General features: G+C 45.8%; 1 protein-coding gene across 1 annotated transcript; it reads right to left on the bottom strand.

Annotated features, from left to right (window-relative positions):
• Window positions 1–5,480: 5,480 nt before the first annotated feature.
• On the bottom strand, window positions 5,481–19,851 carry LOC143789525 (protein LBH). The gene is made up of 3 exons (XM_077279033.1): window positions 19,570–19,851; window positions 12,546–12,642; window positions 5,481–7,556 (listed from the first exon to the last, which is right to left on the bottom strand). Exons 1-3 carry the CDS (start codon window positions 19,593–19,595, stop codon window positions 7,371–7,373), a joined length of 309 nt encoding a protein of 102 aa, XP_077135148.1. The 5' UTR covers window positions 19,596–19,851; the 3' UTR covers window positions 5,481–7,370.
• Between the last annotated feature and the right edge of the window lie 3,224 nt (window positions 19,852–23,075).

The raw sequence follows: 23,075 nt of genomic DNA, 5'->3' as shown, positions 1-23,075 counted from the left end.
CAGCTCTGGGGTATAATACAGGATGTAACTCAGGATCAGTAATGTAATGTATGTACACAGTGACTGCACCAGCAGAATAGTGAGTGCAGCTCTGGAGTATAATACAGGAGGTAACTCAGGATCAGTAATGTATGTACACAGTGACTGCACCAGCAGAATAGTGAGTGCAGCTCTGGGGTATAATACAGGATGTAACTCAGGATCAGTAATGTAATGTATGTACACAGTGACTGCACCAGCAGAACAGTGAGTGCAGCTCTGGAGTATAATACAGGATGTAACTCAGGATCAGTAATGTAATGTATGTACACAGTGACTGCACCAGCAGAATAGTGAGTGCAGCTCTGGAGTATAATACAGGATGTAACGCAGGATCAGTAATGTAATGTATGTACACAGTGACTGCACCAGCAGAATAGTGAGTGCAGCTCTGGGGTATAATACAGGATGTAACGCAGGATCAGTAATATAATGTATGTACACAGTGACTGCACCAGCAGAATAATGTAATCTGTAAATTGGCTTTTGGAGATGATTTTCCGCTTTCATGCAGTGTATTATCGCTACGTCAGGTGTTGATGTCCTTTGTGATCTTCCATGTGTTATCTGGATTTCTAGGACCTTCCAGCGAGTGACATTCGTACACGTCATGTAGCAGATCACAATGGCAGCTCCGGCTCTTTAATGTACTAGTGTTCACATCATACACGCTTATGTTACAGACTGGTTCCTACATTGTGACCTTTTCTTGTCTGAAAGTTGCTGTCACTTTACAGTAAATCAGCGGTGAAGAAGACCGGCAGAAAATCGCTAAAGTGGGATTATAGGTTTCCAAAGAAATCTGTGCAAAAATAAAACACTTTTCCGCCCGTTCAATCTGTATTGACTATTGGGATGATGAGTGTAACAGATCACGGACAATTGAATCTTTCCGTGTCACCGTCATTGATCGGTCGCCGGCACCTGGACTTCTATTCTAGACTTCGCCTCTGGAGATGACATTTCCTGTAGAATAAAAATATCTCCTGCGCCGGCGTTATCAATGTTCACGGTTCCCTGACCGAGGCAGCGGAGTGTTCGGGAGAATATTCCATCCTGCTGTGAGGACACATTACAGAAATTCTTATTTGGCAGTTTAGAATAATTTTTCCCTTAAAGGGGACCTGTCAACTTGCAATAATTTTGTTACCTGGTGTAAATGCCGCTGTTCTCCTGAATCCGTCGATGTTCTTTTATTTCTGCTTCTCTCTGTTCCTGAGATATCGCCCTTTCTTCCCTGCATATGAATCTAGTCTTGTAAGCCAAGTGGGTGTGGTCTTCAACTCTTATTTAGAAACTTTTTCTTTAGCACTACTCTCATTTGCATAAATAGACTATAATTATTTACATGTAAGAGGAGGCCATGTCTCAAGAATGGAGATAAACTGCGCCAGATGCAGGAGAACAGCGGCTACTGAGACATTACTCCACACTGTGCCATAGATACCGAGGGGGTAGAGGGAGCGACAACACCGGGCCCCGTGCTCAGAGGAGCCCACCCACAGCTGCCACTATCTGAACACGTATCGGCACGCTGAGCTCACCAATGAAATTAGCCGGTATGGTGGGGCAGGGAGGCCATGACTCTCGCCACCACCGCTCTCCGTTCTGTAGACCAGAGCTCACTTTATTCCTGCGGTTTACAGAACAAAAGGTTGATACAGGAACAGAATCGCTTCCATATGCACAGGAAGTCATCGCACCACGCTGGGATACCCAATGTGTGCACCCACGTCCTGCAGGCACCACGCTGGGATACCCAATGTGTGCACCCACGTCCTGCAGGACTTCTCAGGATTCTGGATTAGGTGAGTATATAGTTTTTATTTTAACTAAAAAGTGTTTTGGGATGGTGAAAGCATCAAAAAGTATAGGGTTCCATCCTACATTGTAGTGACTGCTGAGGGGGGCCCTCATACAGTTTGAGGTCTCTATAAAGTCTAGGAACAATTCTACAGTGTGGGAGCTAATATGGGGGCCATAATACAGTTTGTGGGCTACTTTGGTAGGCCCTCATTCAGTATGGAGACTCTCAAAGTGTGGGGACCATTATACATTGTGGGGAAATGTCAATGGCTCAGGGGACATTACCATATGGTAAATAGGCACTTGCATTATTACTTTCTAGGGGCAAAATGTGAACAGAGCATTGCTAATAACTTAATACTGCTCCTACGTACAAGAATATAACTACTCTAATACTGCCCCTACGTACAAGAATATAACTACTATAATACTGCCCCCTATGTACAAGAATATAACTACTATAATACTGCTCCTATGTACAGGAATATAACTACTCTAATACTGCCCCTACGTACAAGAATATAACTACTATAATACTGCTCCTATGTACAAGAATATAACTACTATAATACTGCCCCTATGTACAAGAATATAACTACTATAATACTGCTCCTATGTACCAGAATATAACTGCTATAATACTGCTTCCTATGTAATATAACTAGTATAATGGGCCCATGAATTGATATGTATTATAATATATAACCTATAATATAGTATATCAGTATTTTTCAGTGTTCTGCAGGGTCTCAGGTTGTCTTACTCAGATCACCGGATCCCTCTGACATGTGGAGAAGATGTGGGATCTGCAGCCATTATTCTCAGGAAGATTACGTCTCTATCCTGGAAGTCCTGAGATCAGAAAGAAACAGAACAGGCGTCTATTGTTTCTGGCACAATGGTTTGTATTCTGGATTCTTTTCGCTGGATACATATGTATCAGGAGACCAATGAGTAATGAACGGCAGCTAAATTAAGGCAAAACTACACCGAAAACAAAAGATGAAAAGCGTTAACACAACTGTCAACATTCACAAGTCAGACAATTTGTGGCTGAGAATGATGGCGGCACTGGTTTGTCTATCCAATATCATAAAGGATAACATATCGTATGGTACGATTCTGTCTTTACTTTGCTTTGGGGGGGGGGGGGCTGGGGGGACAACTTATATGGAGAAGTTATTATATAGCAAATTAATGGAAGAGTCCAATTTTTTTTCCTAAAGAAATACACCAAATATTGTGCAGTACCTGGTTGAAAAGGCTGGTAGGGGTCATGTTAATTTCTTGGTTTAGGGGAGCCCCTGATTGAAGTGGGGGAGGGGTTGTGGAACAATTTATTTTCTTAGTGCCTGGGTGTATTTTATGCTGAGGCCTGATGCAGAGTCTAGAACATGGCCCTCTTGCCATGATCCTCTTATTACAGTGTTTTCTTTAGCGGCTGAGTCTCTTGCGTTGCTTCCCTCAGGTACCAGTGTCCAGTCGCTGCCTCTGCTCCTCAGCTCGCAGCAATAGAGCTCCCTTGCAAAATAAACACATTTTCCTGCTAAACCCTTAGGCGGTGGCACAGGTCACGTGGCCAATGATCGCCCTATGGAGGGACTACATCAGTGTAGTGTAGGGGAGGGTTACGGTGTTATGCCCAGAGCATTGCAACATGCAGTCTGACTATTTTCATGACTAGCTTTTCACAGCATCGTGCAGGTCACCATGTTGACATACACAAGGCATCATTGTAGCAACAGCACAGTGTGATTTTTGACCTAATTGGACATCTAGCCTTAATTGCACTTTTGCTTTTTGTTTTATTAGTTTAAAAACGTTCAGTTATTTGCATCATGTGAGAACTGATTGCCTTACAGCAGAGTCTCCTTACCGGTCACTGTAGATCCTGGTATCTAAGGAGACTTTCTGCCAAGATTGGAGCCTTCTCTGATCCTGGACTCCGTTGCCTGTTATGGACGATACATACTGCTAATCTCTTATGATAAGTCCTTTTATGTAGCTTGCAAAAAGGTGGTCCGAACATTTTATACCAAGAGCAACTTGTACATTGGCCCAGATGGCTTAGGTACCCCGGAGCTTGCACCACTAGGATCTATCCCCCAATGAATGGGATGGGCAGTGGTATTTAGACACTTTGCTATATCCGGTCTGGGGGGCAGCTAGGACTACAGTGATCATACCCATGAGTGATGAGCAATCAAGACCCCCAACTATTGCATGTTTGCCACGTTAGCTGCTGGTCCTAATATCCACAGCCGGCCTGACCTATGGATATTCTCTAGTTTATGACAGGATAGGACCCTGAACAATATGATCACACATGCACTATTTATAGTCTGTTTCCATCCTAAGCTCATGGTCCGACACTGAAAACCTTACAACAAGCCATTCCCACCGGCCACATAAAAAGATGAAAGCTCAGACTGACCAGGAACGGGAAACAGTCCACATTCCTGAGCGCTGATACATCTCACAGGGTCTCGTTACGGAAAGTTTCCTTTACCAAGTAGGGGAAAGATCCCATAAGGACAAGTAATGGACAGAATACAGATCTCAGCAGTCAAGATTGATGGGATGACCTGAAGGGTTACCTCCAACTCCCAAACATGAGAAAAGAGCAGCAGGGCACGTCTCACCACCATTCCACTTAGTCCCTGTGTCCGGTTCCGAGCACCTGCTCAGCTATTTCCAAGAGCCTCAGACAAAATATAGCAATGGTCAGGCACACGCACTGCTGAAATAAAAATAAATAAAGGGTTTTGGTTCTGCCGATTATAGGGCCTTAGACACATTGGGGGCTGTGTTGGACTGGGTTGGCTAAGACCCACCAGAAACTGATTCTTGGCGCCCACTCTTCAACTACAAGCAAAAATAACCTCACCCTGGTACACAAGTTTACTTTTGCTTCTATGTAATATTAATTTGGCTAGCTTGTTTAATAAATAACTTGATTATTCACAATTTGAATGTATAAAGTGTAATGGCGCTACTTATTAGCACTCCTTCACAAGGGGCCTACCGGAGGATCCTCCTGTTCCCCTGCGCGCGAGTTTGAGCCTGACTGGGGGAGATGCATCAAAACTGGTGGTGAAAAAAAAAAAGAAGCAATGGTCATTGCAACCAACTTGAATTACTTCTATTTTTTATTTTTCACCTATAACTACAATTTGCAATCAAAAATTGCCAAACTGAAGCCTTAATACATTTTGCATAGTCTATAGCACTTTAAGAAGCCACACTTTGTATCAAGAGGCAAAAGTGCTGCAAAGCCAGCGAGGGAAACTTAGTCACAGGACGCTTGCGCTTTTTCCACTGGAGGGAAGTTGCATTGCACCCACAATTTCACCACGACATCTGTTATTGTGAAGTACTAGGGCCAAACCTTCTATAAAGCAACTAGAACCAAAAAGTGCTACCAATCGCCTCCTAAGACCCTCAAAGTTTGTTTCGGGACTTTGCAAACCCACAAGCTGACAATCCCCGGCCGGTGACGGATTGCCGCTACCCTGCAGACACATACAACATTCAGCACAGAGTCAGTCTGCTTCATGTCAGACGGGTATAGAGAGGAAACGGTGTTTAGGCTGAAGAGCGGCACTCGCACAAATAAAACCGCCACATCGGCTGAGTTGGAAAGCAATTTGAAACTTTTTATTTACAACTGTCACAGTGACATAATAGTTTTGGAAAAAACAAAAGCTAGCATCTCCCTGAGCCTTAAAAAATACAGAAATATATACTTATATATAACTATTATACAACAGAGTTTACTCGAGTGCTTTTTTGTTCGCGGACATTTGTAACAAATGGAAATATACAATACTCTCAAAGAGGAAAAACAGACAAATGCAAAGTAATTCCTTCCACAGTTTTTTCTTGTCCCCCCCGAGCAATCAGTAGGACTTGTAATGGATGCCAATGCACAATAGAAATCGAGAGGTCTCCGTGGATTGTCACTACTACTGGAATGCCACCATTCTATGGTTTACACATCTGCTGCACCCATCAGTGATGGTCAGTAACACTGGCACCCATACCCAATACCCATTTGTGAACCATGACCTGGAGGAGCTTTTGGCTGATGACAAGACAACCACAGATATTTTAAACGTGCAACTTGCAAGATATACATATGAGACTCTTAATATTTGGACAGATTAGAACAGGAATTATTGCTGTATTGTCATTCAATAATAGGAACGAGTCTACAAAGACGTAGCATCCAGTAATGTGTGATGGTGTAGCTCTGCATAGCCACCAGCATATTACACTGAGGTATTTACTCAATTCAACGGATAGGAAAGGCTTGAAGACCATCTGAATATCTGGTGAAGTCAAGGGCAATGATGGGTCTCAAAAAGGCATTGGGAAAGTGAAATTTACTGAAAGATTGAGGTTAATTTTTAGAGCGGTCACCATCCAGACTCATCTCAAGAAATCAATAGTCTCAAGGGCACAAATAAGTAAATCCACACCTTACTAACATAACACATGGATCATCAGGACTTTTTTTTAAATTTGCCCAATTTTCCATTTGGGATAGACCTTTAATGCATCTTTTCAGAAGTTGGAGCCTCACAAACCCACTAAACTTTTGGCAAAGTGTTCTCAACTATTGCATTTCTTCATAACCTACAACCGCAATCAGTGAAGGACCAGGTCAAGATGGTCTACCATGCCCAAGATATTAATTCCAATGACTTGTGAGGACTTCTGAGAGCATAGGACAACACAGTAAAGCACACGCTGTCCACTTCATCCAAAAAGGAAGCGCAATGTTTGTTTTTTTCCATACCAGAGAACTCTACATACTTGTCTACAATGTTGACTTTGTTGCGGAACCGTACAAAGTTTTACTGTAAGCCAAGGAACACAACATCTCAGTACAGAACAAATACATGACACTATTGCTTCCCTGTACACAATTGAACACTGGAATTAATACTACAGAGACAGATTCAACTTTTTGATCCAATTATAAATAGTTACGACACATCGATGACATTTATAAAGTTGTCGAGAGTGACGCCAAGATGTACAACAGTTCACAAGATGACTGCTTGGCATGAACAACAACGACAACAGTTACCAGAATTGGTTCAACTAAGACTCCAGTTGGTGGACAGCATGACGTAACATTCACATGGAGAAGTGATGAGTTGACTTTTTGCAGACAAGGCGGTTTATTAATGGTCGTTGAGTCTGTGCCTCTGTCCAAAGAATTCCTTCTTGCGTTAATCTAAGATTACATCATTGCATCTAGCCTTAGAAAAACCTCAGATTGTATTCTAATGATTGAAATAAAAAAAAAAAAAGCAAACACTTCTTCCAAGACTTCGGGGCTTTTAATCACAACGAAGGCCAGATTATTCCACCGAGAGGAAAAAAAAAAAAAAAAAAATAGACTCGTCACATGTGCATCTTGGAATTTGTCATTTCGCAAAATCCTTCCTAACTGATTCATAGCTGGCCCGTTGTTGGGCAAATTTTCATCCAAAACGACAAGGGTCGTCACATGTTTACTGCTCCTTGTCATCTTTTTGTGTATCGCAGTTTGATTCCTTTTCTTCTTCCACCAGGAATTCTTCTGGAGGCCATCTGAGTTCTCCACTCTCCACATCTCCCTCTGTGGGCTCCACCACAATGGAGGGAAGCCGATCCTTCAACTTGCAGCATCGTTCAAAGTCTGAAGGGTCTGGGAATATCTAAAAAGGAGAAAAAACAGGAAAGCGTCAAGTCAGGAAAAACCATTAAAAAAAAGTAAGCAAGACCCAAGTAAAAGGCATATCAAGAAAAACATTCAAATTGGTCAATACGATTTCTAGAATACTTAAGCCAAAAACTAGTAGGTTAAATGGCAAACTGTCATAGAAGGACTCCAAGGAAGGAAAGAAAGCTGTTCTGGTAATGCTGCGCAACCTATGACTGCCAGTTGGAGTTGAAGGATCACAATTTCTTGCAAAACATTACTCTACAGAGGCAAACACCAGGTTAGTACCAAGTGTCTTGGCATGGGGTAGAACTTCCAATACTAGCTTGAGCCTTTCAAGTCCCCCATCACATGTTTAAAGATCTAATTTGGTAACTGAGGAGCAAACTACATCTACATATTTATCTCTAGACCTAGATAGACCACAAAGATGACCAACGTCTTACTAGCATTGAAGATATGATCAAGCATGGTAATAGAAGGCCTCCATACATGGTAGACTAAAGTTGCCAAACCAGCCAATATCTGCAGGATCTGCCAAAGAAGCAATGCCTATGGTGGCCTCAAAAGAAGGTGTTGGGGAAGAGAAGGATCTCACTGCTGAATTTCTAACTGCCTATCCTTTTGTTATTCCCGGAGTTCAGACTCTTCTTCTGGTAGTGTTTCGAGGAAGACAGGAGTCTGGCAGCAGCTCTGAGAACATAGGAGCGTTTGGCCGAGCCAAGTGTTTCTGTTCATGGAGGAGTCAGGAGAGATGGCTGCCTGCCAAATAATCATTCGTCCATCAGACATCTAATGTGTAGGGGGGCCTTTCACTCCAAGATGTTTTACTGAATGGAAGACAGTCAACAACTCCACAAAAGGCGGCCATTCACATGAGATCATAGACAAACCTGCCAACTTTGGTGGGACTGTCCAACCCTTGAGTTTGGGTAAATGTAGGAAAAAGACAAAGTTGGCAGCCAACATACCCCATTTTGTCCATCACTATATTCATTGCAGCAAGAGATCTGACTGCGGCTTATTCCGCTCTCCATCAAAAACACAAATGCACACCCTGCCCAGTATGATCATCAGGTAAAATATGCAACATCTTCTCCACATCTGATTTTAAGAGTAGGGTCCAGACATCCCCCATAAACATGAAATGGCCCCAAGATAACTTAAAAGACGTTGTGATGATCTATTAGGACAGGTCATCAATATCAGATCAGCAGGGGTCCAGTAGTAGATCCCGCCAGACAGCCCCTACCCATCTCATACTGGAGACTCACTGCAAGTCTGGATTACCCCTTTAACTTCTACTACAGAAAAACGACATTACAGCACATGTGCACCCTCTCCAATTCAGACAGGATATTCGAGTGCTAATGACCTTTGTGACTAACATTTCTGCAAAGCTAAAGATTGCAATGGAATTAAAAGCTGCAATCTCTGCAGATTCTCATTTCCTACCCACAAGCCTACTTTTTTTTAGTTTTTCAGTCTTAAAGTTTGTTAATTTTTGTTATTACAAAATTTTTCGAACAAAACTTTTCAAACTTTGCAAAAAACTTTTCTCATCTATAGGGTTCACTTTTTGCGTTCCGCTCTGAGAAAGTTAAGCCTATAAGCCGGGTTTTTCATGTATAGCAAACCATTCTGTCTTCTGGGCTTTGTGTCCTTGTTTTAGGATTAGGACTTGTCAACACGCGGCTCAAACAAAGTCACGGATGAAAGATTAGCCCAGAATATGAGGAACGTGATTACTAATGAATGAGCGGCCCTACATGATCCAGTCACTGATGGAAGCTTCTAGATGTTCATGACCAATAAGTTATTGGACATAGCCCAAGCAGAGCCCATAGACCACAACTTAAGGATTACACCTTTAATTATAAGCTCCTCTTCCAGGCATGCTCTCCTATTTAGGGGGGGGACGGAATTCAACAATACCATAAATTACTACCAATCAATAGAATCATCCTGAAAAATGGACCCCAGAGGGGGGTGACAACTCACTTTTGCAAATTTCTCACAAATTAGGACTTTGTTTTTGTGACTTCACTTTTTCCCAAAACCCATATTTTTTGTTAGCTATGCATCAGTTAAAACAAAATGACAGGAGAAAAAAAGAAAATCTAAGATCAGTAAAAAGAAAAAGCAAAGCCGCCATTCCGCCTTGTTTTTTTGTAGCGTTCATTGTTCAGTGAAAATCACCCAACCGGATTCTCCAGGTCTGTACAATTGTACAGATACTAAACAGGGTTGTGTTATTTTAGTATTTAAAAAAAAAAAAAAAAAAAAAAAGTGTGAGGTTTTCTGTGTGCAATGTGACATTTTTGGGGCACAAGACAATCAATTTTTTATTGTGGAGTCTGAAAAATGGCAATTTTGTAGTATTGATTTTTTTTATGTACATGATCACTGTATGGGTCGTTTATTTTGATGACACTTTACAGCTGCAGTAATGCCGATTTATTTTTATTTTTTAGCTGGGCAAAAGCAGGTAATTAAGTTTATATTTAAAAAAAAAAAAAAAAAAAAAAGGTGTTAGGCCTAGTACCTAAGAATGACCGATCCCTAGCTTAATACTGCAGTAGCGAAGCATTGCTGTATATAGTGTAGATCGTGGCCTCCTATGATGTCTGCCGCTGGGCTGCTCAGGAGTACAAGATGGCAGCAACTGGGGCCTAAATCAGACCCCCAGCTGGCATGGCAACCAATGGCACCTTGAGATTACCCCATAGGGAAGCCTAACGGGCACCCGAACTACTGTGCTGTCAATTACTTAAGGGGTTAAACAGCAGCAGTCTGAGCTGGCTAGTGCCGCTGCCATTACAGGCAGAGTCTGGCTGCACAACACCAATATTGTAGACAGGCCAAACTGGTTGCCATGGGTAACTCCTCTGCTTTTTATTTGCACCAATCATGCGCCATCCCTCATTTTTCTGAGGCCTTGTGGAAGATGAAAGCAGCAACCTCATTGGTCGCCATGGGCAACTACTTCACTTCTCCCTTTCCATTGTGCGTTTGTCGAATTTACATCCATATCTCCCTTGGAATCTCAACGACAACAGAAGAGGAGACCAGAATATTATATAGTCGGCATACACGGCCAACATGAGCGAGCGCCATACGCTGCTGTTTACCCAACAGATTGACTGTGGCAATCGCCATCATCAGTATTCAGACGGTGGTTACTGACGTACATGCCCAATGGCACCCTTCACATGCCCGCCATGGCAGCCAGGACCCTATTGACTAGCCGCCATCTTGATCAAATACTAGCGATCATAGGTTACAGTCTTACATTTGCCAACAATAAAAAAATTGTTAAAATGGAGTCCAATAAGGACCAAGGAGGAGACGAGTTTACACATTTTACCTCCCTAACCCACGGTCGTAAAGTTACCGTACAGTCCCTACACCTCCAGTATACAGACTGTGCCGGTATACGGTCCCAGAGCAACAAAACATTCACCCCTATTCTAGCCAACATCTCTGCAACTTGGCAGGTGAATGGTCAATGCAAAAAGGCAGCACAGTATAGACCACTTCTATTGACACTGTATTGCAGATCTATGCAGCACATGTATAATACCGCCATGCAGTGGAGCGGCACATTATCTATAGCTACTATAGATGCTGAAAGAGCTGCAAATAGAGACCCGCCTCCACACCTGCAAGAATTAAAGGTGCATTCACCTTTAAGAAGCTGCAGCGGGTCACGACAGACAATAGAGATCAGAATGAAACACGTCAGAATGGCGCGCTGCGCCCGTGCCGGATTCTTCGAAGTCTGCTTGGCTCCAGGCCTTTCATGCACAAGTGAGCGATTCTCATTAGCACGAGCAATGAACGTAGAGGCGGCAGCGGACTCATTCATAATAACCTCAGTGTTTCTAGAAAGCGCGGCCCGCCAGTAACCGCTCCAGAATAAGACCGCTCTGTATCAGGGGACGAATGCCAGCACCGCGTCACATTAAGACTGGACTACAAGTTATGAAATTATTTATAACTGTTCAAAAAAATATATGAGAAAGGAAATAGTCTTTTGAGGAATGACTGAAGATGAGCTCCATGTTACATTACAGGGAGCTGCTTAGACAAGATTACACATAACACCCCCTTATCCTAAATCTTCAGACCTAGCAGAGATACGTCCTCCTAGAGCTTCCGGACAAAACATCCCTATCCTCAATTGTCCAAAACCGCCAGGTATCACATTGGAGCAGAGTAGAGCAGCCGTCCGGTATCGTGCAGCCCCCTTATCTCAGATTCCACTACGAGGAGTCCCCCCACTGTATCCCAGGTGAAGTCAAGCCTAGCTACAGAGATTATTTCCCTAAATGCAAAGGCCTAGCTAGGGGCATCGCATTACCCCATGGAAGCAACCAGTCCTAGAACGGCACATGCCCTACCAGCCCCCTCTACCAGCCCCCTCTACCAGCCCCCTCTACCAGCCCCCTCTACCAGCCCCCTCTACCAGCCCCCTCTACCAGCCCCCTCTACCAGCCCCCTCTACCAGCCCCCTCTACCAGCCCCCTCTACCAGCCCCCTCTACCAGCCCCCTCTACCAGCCCCCTCTACCAGCCCCCTCTACCAGCCCCCTCTACCAGCCCCCTCTACCAGCCCCCTCTACCAGCCCCCTCTACCAGCCCCCTCTACCAGCCCCCTGAGAATAGTGAAACCAACCCTGGTACATTCTAGGGGTGACTCATACTAGTACCCAGCTTTCCCATTAACGTTAAGACTTGTTGAAAATACACATCCACTGCAATTCTAATGAGAATTCACCCAGCTTTCCAAGTCACCTAATCAGTCATAATTGGGAAACCTGGGAAATAACCAAAAACAGCAGCAATTAGTTACCACAAATTTGCCATTTTGGACACCAGAACAGCTGCCTTATTGGTTGTCTGCCAAAAACGCAAGAAAAGTTTAGATTGCCAAAAGACCGCCTAGCGAAATATCCAGAGGCAGAATTTTCCTTTGAACGTACCTGATAAGAATCTTTGCGAGGGCTTAAGCCGATTTCGTCCATGGGTTGAGTGTTCATTATAACCTCAGTCATTTCAGCTGATCTCAAGTAATCAGTGCTGCAAGAGGAAAAAAATATAATTAAGATCCTCATCCTCCGCTATAATTATGCTGTAAGAAAACCTTTCAAGACAGTGCGGTCTAAGACAATTCACCAAAAAGGAACAAAAAAAAAATATATAAAATTGTCCAGTTATAAATTTTCCATGTTTATGTTTCAGCTGATGCTTGTTACAATGTATCAATACAATAAAATCATTAAAACAAATGTACGCTTTAGGTTGGCTCTCCACATGTACATTACCCAAATCTCCTACAACTTGGGAGAAACTTAAGATATAAAATCCATATCTGATCCTCCCATCCATCCCCTTGCTCATGGTACAAATGGTAAAAATCTGGATCAAGTGATTGGTATGCCAAGAACCCATTTCTAAGATCAGTAATGAAATGCCACCATTTGTTCCAATGCGAAGGCGATTATACAAATTTTTGGCCCCTGGTGGGTAATGCATGGAGAAAGCAGGAGTATTGTTCCAGCAGGGGAATCATCAGTTATGTTTTGCTCCCAGTAGATGAGTATGGTAGTTCTAATATGAACGCAGATGTCAGGGACAGTTTGTGATACACTTGCTCATGCTAAACCCACTAAACCACCTTCCATACAAATGTATTCCCCTAAGACCCCAATAGTCATGACATACGGTAAAATGGTGGACAAAAATGTGTCCCATATATACTCCTCCAGCAACGCATCTTTAAAAGTGAAATACACCTAAATGTACCCTCCATCAAGACAGGTTTAGTACAGCGATGCAATGGGAATTTGGAACACTGGAGGTCAAGTCAAGTCCATGTAGTTCGGAGAGGTTCGGTACGTCACCTATGGACAGGTTAAAGGTCATTTCCAAAAGTCCTTTAAAAAAAGCAATAGGACATTCTGTAGGATTATCTAAAACAATTTTTTCTTGTAGAATATATTTCTAAACCAGGGGGTCCCCAAAAATAATAGATACGGTATTTTGTTGGCATCTGCAGAATTGCTTCAGTGACATCTCACCAATATGTTCCAGAACTAACAATCTGGAGAGATTTTAGGAACTTTCATTAGCCTATACAGGACATTGCTGGAAAGGGGGTGGGAAATGTCAGATTACCGACTGATCTTGACATGTAATCCCACAGGATCATTCAGTCGGCTATTGGGTAACCAAGAGGAAGTTTAAGATATTCTTGACCGACCACAATCACTACTTTATATCAAGAGTCTCCAGACACATTACACCACCTGCTCTCCTAATAAAGGACCTGCGCTACTATAAATCTATAGGTTCCAGTCCCTTTAAGATGTTTACTTGCAGCAGAAATGTCAAATATCTCATCATTTGTTCATTCAGTCACGAGAAGTCAGCGACACGCTGCAGAACACCCACAGCCCGCCATTCATCAGACCCAGAACAATAGGCTCCAAGGTAAAAAGACTGGAAATACTGCAGAACCTGCACAACCCCACACCTTAACCAAACAGCCGATATAGGGCACAAAAGCTCCAGAAGAACCAGAGCTCCCAAAAAACAAAGCCACAGTCAAGGAGAAGATTTATAAAGGGGCCAAGGAAAAGTACAAAGAAGAAGAAAAGGAAGAGAACAGAAGAGGAAGGATGTAGACATCAATAGAGGCACATTCTATGGTCCTTACACCCTGGAATGACCCGAAAGAATTGCTTTATGGTCCAATCGCACACAGGGCTGACCCTACAGAACTGCACTATGGTCCATTCACACACAGGGCTGACCCTACAGAACTGCACTATGGTCCATTCATACACAGGCTGACCCTACAGAACTGCACTATTGTCCATTCACACACACAGGACTGACCCTACAGAACTGCACTATGGTCCATTCATACACAGGGCTGACCCTACAGAACTGCACTATGGTCCATTCATACACAGGGCTGACCCTACAGAACTGCACTATGGTCCATTCATACACACAGGGCTGACCCTACAGAACTGCACTATGGTCCATTCATACACACAGGGCTGACCCTACAGAACTGCACTATGGTCCATTCATACACAGGGCTGACCCTACAGAACTGCACTATGGTCCATTCACACACAGGGCTGACCCTACAGAACTGCACTATGGTCCATTCACACACAGGGCTGACCCTACAGAACTGCACTATGGCCCATTCACACACACAGGGCTGACCCTACAGAACTGCACTATGGTCCATTCACACACACAGGGCTGACCCTACAGAACTGCACTATGGTCCATTCACATACACAGGGCTGACCCTACAGAACTGCACTATGGCCCATTCACACACAGGACTGACCCTACAGAAGTGCACTATGGTCCATTCACATACACAGGGCTGACCCTACAGAACTGCACTATGGCCCATTCACACACAGGACTGACCCTACAGAAGTGCACTATGGCTCATTCATACACCCAGGGCTGACCCTATAGAACTGCACTATGGTCCATTCATACACAGGGCTGACCCTACAGAACTGCACTATGGTCCATTCATACACAGGGCTGACCCTACAGAACTGCACTATGGTCCATTCATACACAGGGCTGAGCCTACAGAACTGCACTATGGTCCATTCATACACAGGGCTGACCCTACAGAACTGCACTATGGTCCATTCATACACAGGGCTGACCCTACAGAACTGCACTATGGTCCATTCATACACAGGGCTGACCCTACAGAACTGCACTATGGCCCATTCACACACAGGGCTGACCCTATAGAACTGCACTATGATCCATTCACACACACAGGGCTGACCCTATAGAACTGCACTATGATCCATTCACACACACAGGGCTGACCCTACAGAAGTGCACTATGGTCCATTCGCGCACACAGGGCTGACCCTACAGAAGTGCACTATGGTCCATTCGCACACAGGGCTGACCCTACAGAACTGCACTATGGTCCATTCACACACAGGGCTGACCCTACAGAACTGCACTATGGTCCATTCACACACAGGGCTGACCCTACAGAACTGCACTATGGTCCATTCATACACAGGGCTGACCCTACAGAACTGCACTATGGTCCATTCATACACAGGGCTGACCCTACAGAACTGCACTATGGTCCATTCATACACAGGGCTGACCCTACAGAACTGCACTATGGTCCATTCACACACAGGGCTGACCCTACAGAAGTGCACTATGGTCCATTCACACACAGGACTGACCCTACAGAAGTGCACTATGGTCCATTCACACACAGGGCTGACCCTACAGAACTGCACTATGGTCCATTCATACACAGGGCTGACCCTACAGAACTGCACTATGGTCCATTCATACACAGGGCTGACCCTACAGAACTGCACTATGGTCCATTCATACACAGGGCTGACCCTACAGAACTGCACTATGGTCCATTCATACACAGGGCTGACCCTACAGAACTGCACTATGGTCCATTCATACACAGGGCTGACCCTACAGAACTGCACTATGGCCCTGCACTATGGCCCATTCACACACAGGACTGACCCTACAGAAGTGCACTATGGTCCATTCACACACAGGGCTGACCCTATAGAACTGCACTATGATCCATTCACACACACAGGGCTGACCCTACAGAAGTGCACTATGGTCCATTCGCGCACACAGGGCTGACCCTACAGAAGTGCACTATGGTCCATTCGCACACACAGGGCTGACCCTACAGAACTGCACTATGGCCCATTCGCACACACAGGGCTGACCCTACAGAACTGCACTATGGCCCATTCACACACAGGACTGACCCTACAGAAGTGCACTATGGTCCATTCACACACAGGGCTGACCCTATAGAACTGCACTATGATCCATTCACACACACAGGGCTGACCCTACAGAAGTGCACTATGGTCCATTCGCGCACACAGGGCTGACCCTACAGAACTGCACTATGGTCCATTCGCACACACAGGGCTGACCCTACAGAACTGCACTATGGCCCATTCATACACCCAGGGCTGACCCTACAGAACTGCACTATGGTCTATATAAATGACCAGCAATGGACAGACAGAAGGCGGCCCCCTATGCATATATTTTTGCCCTTTGCAGTCCAGTAGCTCATAATGCCCGGATCCACTTGCTTTGGAGTTAGAATGGGGCCTTTCACCCCATGGGTCCCTGTACGGCTTCACAGGTTGCCCCAATGACATATCCGCCCCTGGGTTAGACATTGGCTACATTATACACATCTCCATACACCTGATTGACCGTACAGACCCATCTCACCATACATTTCTGCACGCTGAGATAATCGGGACCGTTTTATTCCAGCATCCATCAGAGAAGCAGATGAGCAATTTCTTTTGATGAGGATATGGTAATTGTGATTTTACAGCTGACCGTAATTGCTACCCACACGTTTATATCCAGATTTGTATATACAGATATCACTTATTCATTATGATTCAATGTGTCCATAAAAATAACATTTTAATAAAGTCACAACCGATGTCCTGAAGCCAGTTACAAAAATATAGCGATCCTATGCAAGGTTAGTGTCTTCAAACTGGAGCCGTGCCCCTTGTGGGCTGTAAGACCGCCTTATAAAAGGAGAAGAGGTCCAGCAAAAAAATATCCAATATCAAGAGTTCCCACTGCAGAGACAGCCAGCCATCAGATGTTCTTGCTGTGGAAATTTGTTGTCACCAGCACTAATAGAACACCCCTTTAAGAGCGAGCAAGTAGATTTGCTATAGAAATTTCTGTAATTTTTCCATTTCAATTGGTCCAGTTGCAGCTGGCTAATCAAGCCCATTCGACTGAATTTCGGCAACGCATTTTCTAGTTGTGAATATCCCTTTAAATATTCCGATCCTGATGATGGTGGACAGGAGAATTGGGGCAGGATTACATGAGGCATCTCCAGGAAACTGATAAGCAGCAATTTCTCAATGAACATGAGCCAATCAGTGATTCATCATGGCCGAGCGTGAATGAGGAGGGTGGCAGCAACCAGAACATTCCCATTCACAGGACGGATCACAATGACATCAGCTGCATGGAACCAATGTGAGGCCGTGTCATCATGTATGACGGACACATGGGACTGACATACTACATGCTAAGAATTCTACATCTGTGTATAGCACCAGTATCAGCCATGATCACTCGCCCAGAGCCCGCAGCGCCCACGGAGAAGAGCCAGCCTGCGCCGCCTCCAGTCACTAAAGATGCAGACGATCAATAGGTAATTGTCAGCACAAAGAATCCAGGTGTCTGCAAAGTTCATCCAAACCTGGAAGAGGAGCAGAGCCAAACGTGCTGCACTGCTTGTGCAAAAGGGGTTAGAAAGTATATAGAGCTGCAGTCCTATGTAACACCATGCAGTAAACAGGGCAATCTGACCATGGTACGTGCAAAACGGCAAATTCAGATCTCTGCTCCAGCACTAAGCTCGGCCAAATGCGGAAACTAATGCAATTACTGCGGATCAGCGCCAGCTTATGGCAGCTAGAAGAGTCTAATATCTTCCATCCTGCCCAGGCCCAACTAAGACTTCCTGTTACTCCCCAATACAGAACCCAAGAAGGGGACACTGCCCACCTCCTCCTAAAGCAGCCCCCCCAAGAACAAAACCTCTGCCCAGCAGCTCAGCCGCTTCTACAGGATTGTCCAGTCTTTCCATCCAGGTACCCCAGTCTCCCACCCCCAGGTATTCCTTTATCTTCTTGCAAGCCTGCCCCTCTGAATAACCCCCACACACTCCACTACAGCCTGCCCCTCTGAATAACCCCCACACACTCCACTACAGCCTGCCCCTCTGAATAACCCCCACACACTCCACTACAGCCTGCCCCTCTGAATAACCCCCACACACTCCACTACAGCCTGCCCCTCTGAATAACCCCCACACACTCCACTACAGCCTGCCCCTCTGAATAACCCCCACACACTCCACTACAGCCTGCCCCTCTGAATAACCCCCACACACTCCACTACAGCCTGCCCCTGTAAGTACCCCCCTATCAGCCAGGGACCACTCTCCCTACCAGAGCCTGCTCCTCCAAGTACCCCCCTGGCTCCCGAACTCAACCTGCCCCTTCAGATACCCCCACCTCTCTTGCTATCAAATTCAAAGAAGCTTTATTGGCATGACCAAATAAACATTAGTTTTGCCAAAGCACAGTGCCCCTCCAGGTACCCCTCTTTCCCTACCAGAGCCTGCTCCTTTAAGTACTGTAGCTCCAACACCCCCTACCCCGGTCCTCACCTCATGATCCCCATCTCTTCCCTTTACACCACCCCTCTCCAGCACGCTCCTATAAGTGCCCCCTCATGCTCCAGGGCCAGGCTCACACAACTTCAGCCTGCCTGCACCTATCCCCCCTCCCTATCTGCCTCTCCAGGTACTCCCCCTTAATCTGTCCCCTCTAATTACCCCCTCTGTTCATTCCCCAGTCTCCCCCTCTGACTAATTCAGCTTGACTCCCAAGTACCACCTACCCCCTAAATCTGCCCCCTCCAGGTACCCCCTCTTCCATCCCCAGTCTACCCTTCCAGGTACCCCTTCTCTCCCACCCCGATAAGCCCCCTAGAACCCCCCTAGAACCCCCCACCTCTGTCTCCCCAGTGGCTCCAAACAATTCATAACATCATCATCATTAAAAGAAACAATGTAACAAAGCCGGATTAACCCGTCACCTCCCTGGTGTCCGGATCACCGGGCGGCAGACACAGCGCCTACTGCCCCCCGGCACACGGCGACCCCCAGCCCCTCACCTTCCCCCCGGACACCAGATGCCCCCCAGCCTCATTAACCCTCTAACAGCCAGACACTTCTGATCATTTATTACTTTCACTTCCATCTCCACCCGCCAGGACCCCGCGTCCATCCGCCCGCAGACCCCCACCAAGCCTTCCCACCAGTCAGTAACAATGTTGCAGCCATGCAGGGGTTAATCCACGGGAGCCACTTACCAAGGAATAGGGTAAAATACAGACATGAAGTCCCGAGAAGCTGGGGGGAAAGTCCTGTCTTAAAGAAGTCACACAAAAGGGGTCCGAGTGCTGCCGGGGGGTCTGCAGACAAAGCCCAGGCGCAGCAGCCAGCGACACACAGCACGGAGCGAGAACCGAGGCACACTGTCCCGCACAGCGTGCGCAGCGCCGCCTTATATCACATAGGGGGTGGGGCCTGCCGGGAGCCCCGCCCACCGCTGCTGACGTCACCCAAAGCATGAATGGCCCGAGCCTGAGCTCATCCCCTGGATACAATGAGCGGAGGACATTCATGCGGCTCCTCCGCCGCCCAATCAGCGCGCACCTCCGCAATCACCCGCGGCCCCGGCGCCCGCTCCCGTCCGCTCCCGCCGGCTTCATGAAGCCCCCAATCTTCTGTCTGCAGCCCCTCCCCTCCCCCAGATCACTCTCTGCTCCTTTCCCTTTAAGAAAAAATAGGACTAAGCAGCGCAATTGATCATGGAGCTAAATATAACCGACCGCCAACTTCATGCAACGAGGCCGATTTCATGGGGTTTATCCATGGCCTCCATTATCTGACCGTGTGAGCGGCAAAGTCTGGAGCGGACTGTGTACAGAGGGCTAGAGATGGGTGACGGTGGGTTGTGGTGGGTAATGGTGGGTAATATTGGGTAGAGATGGGTAATGGTGGGTAGAGATGGGTAATATTGGGTAGAGATGGGTAATGGTGGGTAGAGATGGGTAAGGGTGGGTAATGGTGGGTAGAGATGGGTGAGGGTGGGTAATGGTGGGTAGAGATGGGTAATGGTGGGTAATATTGGGTAGAGATGGGTAATGGTGGGTAGAGATGGGTAAGGGTGGGTAATGGTGGGTAGAGATGGGTAATGGTGGGTAGAGATGGGTAAGGGTGGGTAATATTGGGTAGAGATGGGTAATGGATAATATTGGGTAGAGATGGGTAATGGATAATATTGGGTAGAGATGGGTAATGGTGGGTAGAGATGGGTGAGGGTGGGTTGTGGTGGGTAATGGTGGGTAGAGATGGGTAAGGGTGGGTAATATTGGGTAGAGATGGGTAATGGTGGGTAGAGATGGGTAATGGATAATATTGGGTAGAGATGGGTAATGGTGGGTAGAGATGGGTGAGGGTGGGTAATATTGGGTAGAGATGGGTAATGGTCGGTAGAGATGGGTAATGGATAATATTGGGTAGAGATGGGTAATGGTGGGTAGAGATGGGTGAGGGTGGGTTGTGGTGGGTAAGGGTGGGTGGTAATGGTGGGTGGAGATGGGTAAGGGTGGGTGGAGATGGGTGAGGGTGGGTAATGGTGGGTAGAGATGGCTAATGGTGGGTAATATTGGGTAGAGATGGGTAATGGTGTGTAGAGATGGGTAATGATGGGTAGTAGTGGGTAGAGATGGGTAATGGTGGGTAGAGATGGGTAATGGTGGGTAGAGATGGGTAAGGGTGGGTAGAGATGGGTAATGGTGGGTAGAGATGGGTAATGGTGGGTGGAGATGGGTAAGGGTGGGTAGTGGTTGGTAGAGATGGGTAATGGTGGGTAATATTGGGTAGAGATGGGTAATGGTGTGTAGAGATGGGTAATGATGGGTAATGGTGGGTAGAGATGGGTAATGGTGGATAATATTGGGTAGAGATGGGTAATGGTGGGTAGAGATGGGTAAAGGTGGGTAATGGTGGGTAGAGATGGGTAATGGTGGGTAGAGATGGGTAAGGGTGGGTAATGGTGGGTAGAGATGGGTACCGGTGGGTGGACTAGTAGGTACTGCGCTGGGTACCATGGTGTGACAGCATGGTACGCTGGGTAGTGATGGGTGATGGGTATGGTGGGTAGAGATGGCTAATGGTGGGTAGGTAATGGGGTAGAGATGGGTAAGGGTAGGGTACTGCATTTACGAGTTAGTGTACTGCTGGTACCTTTAGGGTACCAGGATGGTACTCTCATTACCAGTGATTTACTCTGCATTACTACTAGACGTCTCATGTGAACATTATATACTCTCATGTGAGCTAGAGTTGGACCAGTAGTTGTACTCTCATTTACCTTTATTGTCCATTAGGGTACTCGCATGTTACGCTGGTTGATGTGAGCCGGGGTGGGACTCGTAGATGGGTAGGTAATTGGTAGTGGAAGGGTGGGTAATGGTGTAGAGATGGGTAAGGGTGGGTAGAGATGGGTAAGGGTGGGTATGGGATTTACCTTTATTTACCATATTGATGTTGCTCAGTGACCTTTATTTACTCTCAGTTACCATTATGTGACAGTGAATGACTCTCAGGTACCTGGGTAAGGGTGGATAGCTCGGTTGTAGCCCGTTAGGTAAATTGAGGATATGCATGCTGGTAAGTTGCGGGGAGATACGTTTCCCTGAGGCTAATGGTTTCAGTGATTTAAAACCCAGAAGTTTCCTCCAGCACATTGTGTTGTGAGGGGTTAATTAGCCATTTTGTTGAAGGGCTGGGTTTTTGTGGACAACCATAGAGTGGGTGGGAGGATGTCCACCTTATCTCTACCCCAGGGTGTGGTCTAAGTCTTAAATAGCTGGCCTCCAGAGGCAGTCAGTGTTCAGTAGGGCTGGAGAGAGGAACTCCAGCGCTTTGTGTCCTGAGGAGGAAAACGGAACCTGTGGAAGCTAAGTTCTCTGGAGCGGGCAGATGTGGAGACAGCATACATACCATTTTGTCTCGTTACTTCCTGTTTTGTCCGAAAAGCTGCGTTTATTTTTACTTCATGTTGGTTTATGCTGCGTGTAAAATAAACCAATGGAAGATTTAAAGAGACAGTGCTCCCGTTCCTACCTCCATGTACCGCTGAGTGAGCTGATCTACCACAGTGGGTTTTGGTGGATAATGGGGCGTAGTGGTGCGTAATGGTGGATAGTGGTAGGAAGTGGTCAGTAGTTGTGCAGGACCTATCTATAAAGAGGAGCACCAGCTCTGGCTCTCTCCTGGCAGGCCATATACAGCACAGTGAAGGGCCAGCTGCACCCCATACATACCGATGGGGCACTGGGTATAAATTAACCAAACTCAGACCCTCAGATTTTAATTGTGCTCATGTTTGATTGGACTGATGGAATTTACAGTAAAGAACAGTAATTGCTACATTGGGTGATACTGTTTATTCTTGAAATCAGTGGCAGTCTCAGAATGCATAGACCTCTGTCACATAAGAGTATAGATTGGCTGGTATTGCAAAGACCCCTCTAGAAGCGAGATCACCCCCATAATACAATGCCATAATGAGGCACCATAAAGCAGAACATGAGTGCCTATGGAGGCTATGTAGTGGGGACCTTCGGGGTCTATGTACTACAGTGATTGCATAGTGGGGATCCTTGTGGACTATGTGGTATGAAACCATAGGAAATGTGTAGTGGGGAACCTGTGGGACTGAGCACTGAAGGGACTGCAAAGTAGGGGACTATGTATTAAGAACAATGAAAACTGCATAGTGTGTAAGTTAAGGATCTGTGTACTA

This window comes from Ranitomeya variabilis, unplaced genomic scaffold, assembly GCF_051348905.1.
Source record: "Ranitomeya variabilis isolate aRanVar5 unplaced genomic scaffold, aRanVar5.hap1 Scaffold_286, whole genome shotgun sequence".
Classification (NCBI taxonomy): domain Eukaryota; kingdom Metazoa; phylum Chordata; class Amphibia; order Anura; family Dendrobatidae; genus Ranitomeya; species Ranitomeya variabilis.
The sequence above is the reverse complement of the archived record's forward strand: the minus strand, read 5'-3'. Positions and strand labels throughout refer to the sequence as shown.